The 10,905-nt window shown below is 46.3% G+C and overlaps 1 protein-coding gene across 2 annotated transcripts in view; it reads right to left on the bottom strand.

The window, feature by feature from the left end:
* The window catches only part of rnf38 (ring finger protein 38), a 37,551-nt gene extending 27,292 nt beyond the window's left edge, over nucleotides 1-10,259 (bottom strand). The window contains exons 1-2 of one of the 2 annotated variants that reach the window (XM_084073516.1): nucleotides 10,125-10,259; nucleotides 7,531-8,259 (exon numbers count right to left, since the gene is read on the bottom strand). In XM_084073516.1, coding sequence (XP_083929642.1) covers nucleotides 7,531-8,158 — 628 coding nt within the window. In that variant the 5' untranslated portion in view covers nucleotides 8,159-8,259; nucleotides 10,125-10,259. Of the gene's footprint in view, nucleotides 1-7,530; nucleotides 8,260-9,374; nucleotides 9,589-10,124 lie in introns of those variants that run through there. The other variant, XM_084073517.1, reaches the window with a different exon arrangement.
* Nucleotides 10,260-10,905: the final 646 nt, after the last annotated feature.

Genomic DNA, 10,905 nt, shown 5'->3' on the forward strand with positions numbered 1-10,905 from the left:
TCACCATTTTATTTTCACTATTCGTTGTAAGCTTAAGTATATAGGGCTTAAGTGGTTGATGGAAACTTCACTGGTAGAGTATGTGTATGGGTTCATACTGTATGTGCTCATATCGGACCCCACCCCCCCTCCACTCCTCTCCTCTTTATCTCCACCATGGTTCTCCTTTTGCAGTTATTCTTTCTTCTCCGTGTCACACTATGCCTTCACCAACCTACCTCTCTCACTCTCACCCAGCCCCCCTTGAGCAACAGATGTAACATGTAGATTAGAAAATCACCTCTGCATCTTTCATTATCAGAGAGCCACACACGTCCTATTCTAAATGACCAAAGAGATACTACTGCTTGCTCCACTCTGACTCTTCTGCTATCCTGCCTTTCTGTTCTCCCTTTTGACCATCATCTCTCCGTGCAGTTATACAAGCAAGTTGGTCGTGTGACGCCACTGTGTGTGCGTGCGTGCGTGCGTGCGTGCGTGCGTCAGCACTGATCCAGCTCCCAGCCCACCCAGGCAGCAAGTAAACAAGCCCCCCACACACACCTCCAGAATTGTGCACTGGTTGTGTGTGTATGTTGCACACACTCAAATGCTGCACAGCACGCACACGCACGCACATGCAGACCTTCACACTTCATAGTCCTTCACTCCTTCTTCTGCTCCATCAGTGAAAGGCAAAAGTGAGAGTGTGTGTGTGCGCGAGAGTGTGTGCGTGCGCGTATTGGACTAGCTTGTCATAAAGTGCATGTCCGTGTATGTTACAGTGTGTCAATATCAGTGGGTGAAAGAACAGAATCACTGTGACATGGGAAAGCCAGTTATTGTTCATACAAAATATCCCATCAACCTGGCTCACAGAGGCCTATGCTGCACGGTTTGATCACTATAATCTATCCTTACTTCATACAGTGAAGTCATTCTAATCATTGGAGGCAGACAGGCAAATACATGGGTCAGTCTGCCATGTTGTGGTGCCAATTGTATGAGTGCCTCGCCCTCGGCTAATTCACTGAATCTATGAAGAGCTCTAAGGCTTGATTTCGTAAAGTAAACATTCTTGCCAATTCAATAATACTCAGTTGAGAAAAGGTATTATCCATAGGCATTACCTCACAGCTCTATGTTAATGTATGTATCCATTGCTGCAGTGTAGCTGCCCAGTGAGCAACAGCATAACACTGTGATTGTACTGGCGAGTTCTCTCTCACTCACACACACACACACACACACACACACACACACACACACACACACACACACACACACACACACACACACACACACACACACACACACACACACACACACACACACACACACACACACACACACACACACACACACACACACACACACACACACAGTGTGTACAGTATGTGTACGATTGTTAAGCAGTGTACTGCTGAAAAAGCGCAGGCATGCTCTACTTTGTCAAACTGCCCCCCCAAGACACACACAAACTCAGTCCCTTTATTAAGATGCCAGCTCTCTTTTTGAAAAGAAACTCCAACACCATATGGTTCTAATGAAAGGCCTGTGATTATCAGGTGATAATACCACTGTATCATTACATCTGCTGGGCCTGTGGATCACATCCCAAATCCTGTTTGAAATGCAAAACCATTCTGACCTGAGAATTATTAACCAACTGGTGTCTGTCTCTCTTCAATGTCCACGGGGCTATATTGAATAAAGGCCAGTTACCATCAAAACAAACACATTGCTTTGTATCAACGGGTGTCGTGTCCACAACATTGTTTGGAACCACAATATACTTATTTACTACTTCATCCAACACACAACACAACCACGCAGTGGGGTTCTAAAAGTAGAGGGGATGTGCATGCACACACACACACACACACACACACACACACACACACACACACACACACACACACACACACACACACACACACACACACACACACACACACACACACACACACACACACACACACACACACACACAAATTCACTTTGCATAACGGTTACAACATAAACTACCAGAGGACAACAACTGAGAAGGAAAAGAGGAAGGAGTGAAGAGGAGGCTGTGTTGTAACAAGACAAGCAGATGCTGGACACACAAACTGTTGAGTTGACAGAATAGAACTCTGGGATTCAAAAAAAAAAGGAAAAAAAGTAAGGGAGGGTGAGATCAGTGTGGTCTGTTCCACTGGCTGTGGTGAGAACCAACTCATCAATAGGGAAAGCAGAGGGAAGTGCGCCAAACAGCCGGAGGGGAGCAGCCAACCTCGCCCTCCCTCAGCCCAGCATCAAAAACCTCACTTTCCCTACACTCAAATTTATGGCCTCTAGTCTCTAATTCCTCCATTTCTTTCCGCACGGTGTGTGTGTGTGTGTGTGTGTGTGTGTGTGTGTGTGTGTGTGTGTGTGTGTGTGTGTGTGTGTGTGTGTGTGTGTGTGTGTGTGTGTGTGTGTGTGTGTGTGTGTGTGTGTGTGTGTGTGTGTGTGTGTGTGTGTGTGTGTGTGTGTGTGTGTGTGTGCATCAGCCCTCTCCCTATGCTCCTGCTTCACGTAGAGTAGACCATCCCCTCCCACCATCAGTCTTATTCCATGACACTCCCTCACTAATTTCCTTGTCTTGCTTAAAGCCCCCCACCACCACCACCATCTAACCACCCCCCGCCACCACCACCATCTAATCATTCTCCCTTCTCTCTGGGTACAAACAGACATGTCCGTTCGCGACGGAACGAACGGCCGGAAGTCCCATCCACTCCCATGTTAAAAAAAAAAACGGAAAGACGGACGCGTTTCGTTTCCGTTTTTTTTATAACATGGGAGTGGATGGGACTTCCGGCCGTTCGTTCCGTCGCGAACGGACATGTCTGTTTGTACCCTCTCTCTCACCTCTATCTTTTGCTCACTCCATCTCCCACCAGCCCCCACGTCCTCTTCCTGGCCCGACTAACCCCAAATGTTCACGGAAATATGCCTCCCCTCCCTCCCTCTCCCTCTCTAAGCCCCCCTTCCTCCCTGTCGTTTCCGTTTTTGCACACTCACTAACTCTCTCACTGGCATGACCTCCCTCCAGTCCACACTTTTCCAAAAGCGCTCTCCTGGCTTTGCCCTCGCCTTCCCCTCCGTCTCAAGGTCTCAGTTTACATGAGGGCAAATCGCATCCTTACATTGGGGAGTTTTTTGGGCAATTATGAGGTGACTCGCTCTCTCTTCCCCATTTAGGTTGTCTTCTCCTGCTGACCGCAGTAGTCATTTGTAATTGTATTTACTTCATTTGTAAAGTCGAGTTCCAAAGTAAATTGTGGAGTAAATTTTGGAAAAAGCTTTCTCTACAAATGCGAGGTGGTTGCCGGGGTGATGGGACAAAGGCAAGAGGGGGGAAGAAATTAAGAGCACATTTCCCCCTCTGATAATGGAGAGGATACACAGTGAAATCCTCAGTGTTCATTCATTTGCAACCAAATGCACCCTTACATTTGCACACACTCTTGAGTTTAAATTGATTTAAGATTTTACTGTGTAGGAGTGGGTGGGAGCATCCATCCTTACGCCGTCCTGAGCAATCCAATAAAACAAAGCCGCCATCACACAAAAGCAAGGGAGGAGATGGACAGAGGGGAAACCTCGAGAGAAGGGGCCATAAAAGTGTGGGGGGGTCCCAAAACTGCAAGTAAAGAGGTCAGTCTGCAACAACAACATACACATTAAAATCCCCAGTGTTGTCCAACTCAAAAAGTGTATTTTGGTTTCATGTGTACACTCTCCGATAGTGATGCGTCGTTCGTGACGTTCGTGATCGATTCGTTCAATAGGCTGATTCATTGCCGTGAACAGGAACGAACTAGTTCACTTCCTGAAACTGTTACGTTCACGCTTTCGTTCATGACCCCCGTCCCCTCCCCCCGTACACAGGACGGGAGGGCGGGCTGTTCCCGCGACAGACAGACAGCGGTGCGGTTGAGTTGTTTTTCATTAGACAATAGCGCTACTGAACGGGTGAACGCGAACAAATCATTTGAACGGATCATTGCCGTGAACATGAACAAAATCGTTTGTTCACTGAAATTAACGTTTCTTCCCACCACTACTCTCCGAGATACAAATGGACAAAAAAACACTGGGGATTACATTTTACTGCATATTTTTGTGGGAGACAATTTGGCTTTATGGGGGGAAAACTGTTCACATTTAACAGACAATTAATTTAAATCCTTGCTCATGTACCATCACGGCCCAGTTTCGTAAACGCAATCTCAATTTCAGAACTTTCAGGGGCATTTTGGCCCCCGAAACACTGCGATAGGAGATACTACACTGCAGGGGAGAGGAAACAAGGAAGATGGGGGGGGGGGGGGGTTTAGTGGCAGAAAGCAAGACATCATTAGCTTTCATGGCCAACGCAGGATGCAGGTGACTGGCGTGGGAAGAATACACCCGGCATCTCCTTCTCTCTCTCCCTCTTTCAAGACAAGCATGGCCCACTTTTGCAAGAGGGAAGGGGGCTGCCTTTATTCATAACAGTGTGTAGTGCAGGGTGAAGCCTAACTAGCCAGCTGCTTGGTTCTTGTCAGGGGATATTCAACCATCATTAGGCCTATGAGTGTACATGTATGGCTGTGATGACAACACGCACTCCAATGAACCGAGCGAGGCGTGGTCTTGTCTTTAGTGCTACCAAAAAGCTTGGGCTACAATAGTTTCACGATTCTGTACTCTCACTGCAGTCCGACATTCTTATCTTATTACCGTCTACACACACACAGTACAAACATGCACACACTGTATATCGCTCCCCCTGCAGTATCACTGTTCTTTCCTGTGGCGAGTTTGCCAGTCTTTGACCAAATCTGGTACACAGAGAGTGTGTGTGTGTGTGTGTGTGTGTGTGTGTGTGTGTGTGTGTGTGTGTGTGTGTGTGTGTGTGTGTGTGTGTGTGTGTGTGTGTGTGTGTGTGTGTGTGTGTGTGTGTTTTTTTTCCCTCGCCAGTACCTCTCCCCCCTCTGGATCGAAATCCATTTGGATGGAAATACAATACAGCCATTCTGGACATCAATTTGTGCTCTTATACATGTCATAGCCAAGCTACTGTGGCAGAGTACGACGTCACACTGGACCAATAAAAACAGTTCAACTTCCTTGTCGGTACCGCGTAACTCTGGAAAGTCATGATATGGGGGGGAGAGAATTTTCTCCTAGCTTTTTGCATCTAACTTTTGAATCTTGGCAACTGTTCTCTCTTCTCTAAAGCCATCACTCCTCGCTGCCTTTTCCAGGCCTCTGGTCACACACAGCTTGGTTTCCCAGTGGCCTGCAAGCTTATACACAGCTAGACGTATGACACAAGCACTGCCTGGCAACCTGCAGGCTGGGAGTCCAGAAAGAGCCTTTGTGTGTGTGTGTGTGTGTGTGTGTGTGTCTGTGTGTGCGCAAGTTTAGCTGGGAATGGCTTTCTTTGACACTCACTCCACCAGACAGGTATTTCCAGTCTCAGTCTCCATTCATGGCTGCTCACTATAGATCTTACTCTCAAACACACACACACACTCTCTCAAAAACACACACACACACACACACACACACACCTCTTTATGCAATACTGCATTTCATTACATATTAGTTGCTCAATTGAAAGCAAGATATAGCCCCGGCCTACAGTTATCACTAAACCCAGACTAAGCCCTATCCTGAGGAGACCACATTCCCTTAAAGTGAAAATCCACCCTAAAATATAATAGAATGACTTAATAGTTTGAGCATTAACAACACTCATCCAAAAGCCAATAAATCTAGTGCCTGCCTAATAAAGGGGACCAAACTCAGACCTACTACACACAGTATGTCTGTTATGTTTTGTGAATTGTTGCAATGTTTGAGTTTTTACATACAGTACACATCAGCTTAATCCATGTGTATTGTGTAGCATTAGTAGAACATGTAACTCGCTGCTACTGAAAGTGAATATTAATAAACACTAAACAGTTACTGTAACTACTGTTACTATGTGTACCATGCCCAAAGCTGCTTCAGAGCCTTTTCCCCATCTCTGTCGTTTTGATGGTACAATAGAAGAAGTAGTACAATATGCTAAATGAGTCATCAGGAATCAGAGCTAAAAGTTGACATTTCTGGATAATGCAAAGGGGATGGCAAATCAGATTTTAAAAAGAGACGACCCTATTAGTTGGCCGATATGTACCGGGTACACCTTGACCCTTATGTGTACCCGGCTGGCACACATTGTGCATGTGTACATTTCAACTTTCCTTTAAAGCAGAGAAATGTCAGGGACACTTCGCAGACTTTGATTATAGATGTATTTTTTAATGTTTGTCTTTGCTGGGTGAGACTGACAGCAGATTGAACCCTACCGGTCTTCAAAACAAGCTGACTGATTCCACAAGTCAGAAGGCTTTGTAGCGGTGTGTTCATCTTCGGGTGAATGCAAGGCTTTCCTATGTAATCTTAACTGTGGTCTATCTATGTCGGTCGTTGGCTCACTGCACTGTACTAGTCACACAATGTTAAAGAGCTCTCACAATGCACATCATTCAGATCTAGATCTTAGATTTCTTCTATCGTAGTAATATTGGGGATGGTTGTCCCTCTCTTTGAATCAGAATGTGTTTCTACTGAGCACACAAAAAACGCCATTGCCTACCCTCTTTCACATGATATATGGCATTTGGTAGATGCTTTTATCTATAGTACCATTAATGCAATGCAATGTGTGACTATGGGTTGTACCAGTGTGGGAATCAAACCCCTAACTGTAGCAATGACAGTTAAGAGGAACCTCTGCGTCAGGTACCTAACTTACGTGATGTATTCGCCCGTAACAGTTTTTTTGTGTACTTTAAGGATGATAATAAAACTGACCGTGCTTGATTCAGACACATTATGTAAACCAAACCTTGTAGACACACATTTTGCAGACTGCAATGCCAGTCAACATTTGACTAACTATAAAAAGACACGTCACAGGGTCCCTTATTCAAGACAGTCCCTATGGGCTAACTATTTGCAGCAGTTCAGCAAGCTTAGAAAGCTAGCCCTAACCACATCACACACTGCTGTTGTTCATTTACCTACTCTTATGTATTAATGGTGCTGTACATCCAAGCTGCAGTTCTGTGGCAAGCACATAAAACACCCTGTCTAATTGGTATATAACTAATCTCTCTCTCACACACTCACACACTCACACACACACACACACACACACACACACACACACACACACACACACACACACACACACACACACACACACACACACACTCTGTCTCTCGCTCTCTCTCTCTGACACACACACCATTGCCATGCCAACCCTGATACCCCCCTCCCCATCAGACGTCGCCTCGCCTTGCACAGCACATTAAAACAGCTTGACTACTCCTCTATGCTGGGTCTGCGTTTAGCAGCAGAAAAGGCAAGTCTGACGAAATGCACGGCCCCTATGTTCCTGGGTCAATGGAAACAGAGACACACACACACACACACACAAAACCAGTGTTACTGCTCAGTGCTCAATGTGACATTTACCTGCCGCCGAGATGTGGTGGTGGTGGTGTGCCCCGGGGGCCGCCGAAAGCCTCTGGACCCCGGAGGAGCCGTTAGATCCGGGGGCTCTACTGTGCTGGTTCTCCGGGTAGTTACTGTGAGCTCCAAGTGGTGCGCACACAGTGCCGTGCTGCTGCTGATGCTGCTGCTGCTGGTGGTGGTGATGGTTTGATCCCATTACTCCACTACCGGCCATAACATTCCCACTACCGTACTGCTGGTAATACCCAGATCGGGATCGCGAACGAGTCCTCGGGGGCTCCATGGCCATTTGGTGGTGGTGGTGGTGGGGTTGGTGATGATGATGGGGGTGGAGGGGGTGGAAGAGGAACGAGGGGGTCGTGGTGGGAGGGGAATGCGGCGGGGTGCCGCTGGTGGTAGAGCCGGGCTGTACAAAGCCCCTAGCACCGCTCTGGCTGTAACCAAAGCCCCCGAGTCCTCTGCCGCCCCCCTCCGCGCCCCCGTATTCTGTCCGCTCCGGCGCGCCGGCCACCCCCGCCTCGTCGAACAGATCAGCCCCTTTAGGCACCGGCTCGGGGGTCGTGGCGGGCAGCCGGGGGTAGATTCTGGCCTCCTGAGTCCTTGGTTGTCCAGCGGCTGCGATTGGCATTTCCTTTCGGGGGATTTCCTCTCTCTCTCTTTCTTTTCTGCCCCCCTTTTTTTCCTCTTGTTTCCTCTTCACAGAAAGAAAAGATAAAACTTCTTTAGACCCTGTTAAAAAAACACACAAAACTTGAGTTTAAGACTAAAACATGAATATATTTTATTAACCCAGCAGACACGTTTATGTGTCTAACGACTGAGGATTTTTTTTTAAGCAACTACAGTCGCGAAACGGAACGGAACGACGTTTAACTTTTAAAGTCACGTCTTTGTTTATTTATTTGGATATGTAAATCAACGTAACGTCGGGGTACTTCCCAGAACTTTGACGAGCTAGCAGCAGCAGCCCACCACCACCAGTAACCGGATGACTCGCCCCAAAACACGCGCGCTCCCATTTTTTTTTTCGCGGACCGCTCGGTCCCCCCGCGGTTCTTGTATTCTTTCATTTGTTTTACTATGGATAAGGTTAAAAATAAGTTTAGGGTTAGGCATAGTTTTACTGAGGTTACGTTTACGAATAAGGTTAGGTTTAAGCATAGTGTTACTGAGGTTACGTTTAGGTATAAGGTTAGGTAAGGTAATAAGCATATTGTTACTGAGGTTACGTTTAGGAATAAGGTTAGGTTTAGGCACAAATAAACAGAGTATCTCCAAACAGTGTGAGTAAGATATAAACAACATCAAAACAAAACAAAAAACAAACAGACAACACTCACGAAGGAAAACAACAACAGACAACAAAACAAATACACAACGTAAAATCTCCAAAAACATGTATGTATATAGAAAACAGTCTAAGCATAGTGTTAATGAGGTTACGTTTAGGAATAAGGTTAGGTAATAAGCATAGTGTTACTGAGGTTACGTTTAGGAATAAGGTTAGGTTTAGGCATAGTTTACTGAGGTTACATTTAGGAATAAGGTTATGGTTTAGGCATAGCCATGGTTCACATGACACTTGTATATATGTTTCAGGGCTAGGTTTAGGCATAGTGTTACTGAGGTTACGTTTAGGAATAAGCTTAGGTTTGTTTAGGCATAGTTTCCTGAGGTTACGTTTAGGAATACCAGGTGGCGACCGTTCCGAGATCGCCGGATTTCCCCCGGGGAGACTGTGTTTTGGGGCGAGCGTTTTGGTATTCACCAGCAGCACACAACCCAGTTCCCGAAACCGAGGAGCCACTGACTGACTAACGCTGAATATGGAAGAAATCACTCACCTCGGTACTTTTACACACAATACACACACAATCGTGGGTGTGAGCTCGAGAAAAAACACCGGCCCGTTGGATAAATAAATAACAACACGTTTCTCCAACATGAAGCTCGTGTTCTGTTTAAAGCCGTTCAAAAATAAATCCACAAGCATCCAGAAGCCACGGCTCTCTCTCTCTCTCTCTCTCTCTCGGTAGCAGCGTTAAGCTAACGCTAGCGCATAGCATACGATGGTAAACAGGATCCAGTAGATCAACTCTCCGGCTCCACGGCGATCTAAAGAGACCCCGCGGCGGGCTGCTACTCAACAGCAGCGATCATGTTCCCCACGTTCAGTTTAACGGAACTTCGGGCACTTTATCAGCTTTTTAAACTTGTTTCGATCAGTCCTGCGTATTAGTGTCGTTTATTTATGAACCCCTCCTCCTCTCCAACCAACCTCCCCCCACCAACACACACACACGTCCACCCACGCCTCGATTCCCTTTAAACGACTCGGTTAATGAGGAACAAAAATATGCGGTCCTGTCCATGTGTAAAGCACGTATAAATCCACGGCGAGGGGGGGTCGATTGTTCGTCGGTTAGGGTTTCTTTCTCCGTCGCAAAAAGAGTGACAAAAAAACAGACAAACACGCAAGAATAACCACAGATAAAAAGTGATCAACCCTCAAATTACAAAGAAAAGAACGCTGATCAGATAAATGACTCAGTGTCCATTCAAACTAGTTGAATTAAAAACCATTCACAACTTACCGTCACAACTTCCCTTCGCTCTCTCTCTCTCTCGTCTCTAAACACTGAACTCCTGACTCGGATCCGTCGATAAATATTTTGAGCCGTGTGTGTATGTGCTTGCTTGCGCGCGCGTGTACGCGCCCCGTGTTCGCTCGGTGTCAGCGTGAAATGTGACAGACCGTCAACGCTCCAGTCGGATTTCAGCCAGGCGCGACGCATCGAAGCCAGATCGCAGTAAAGTGTTTACTGCTTGGATCTCCTCCACACACTCAGTGACACACCAGACGCCGCTCACACACACATACCAAGGAGAATGCGTTATTGCTAGACGTTGAATAGCAACTTTTAAAACGCCTGCCCCTCGTGTATTCCACGATTTAAGAGTGTATTCTGGTGGAGTGGATATGCCCATGATTCGGAATTCGATTAGTGTTGCCTGGGAATATCGAACGCTATGGATGGCAGAGAGAGAGAGAGGCAGGAGCAGGAGGGCCTTTAAATTATTTATTTCATAGGCCTTCCAAATGCAGCTGTTTCCTTTGGACTCTCAAGTTTGTTTTGAAAATAAATACATTACACGTCTGAAAACTTTAACTCCGATTTGCGGTGTGTGATTGAGGGAGGGCTCAGAGAAAAGGCTAGGAAATTAAAATGACAAGAATGTAAAGTGGGCTAAGTCTATTTAGCCTATATGCCTGGGACAATGTATGAGAAATTGATATTTTTTCTTCTCCTGACAAAACAGCACAGATGTGCACATTTTGTGGCTGTATCTCTTCTTACAAAACCCCACACTCAG

Source organism: Gymnoscopelus microlampas, assembly GCF_963454915.1.
Source record: "Gymnoscopelus microlampas genome assembly, chromosome: 2".
In the NCBI taxonomy this organism is placed as follows: Eukaryota; Metazoa; Chordata; class Actinopteri; order Myctophiformes; family Myctophidae; genus Gymnoscopelus; species Gymnoscopelus microlampas.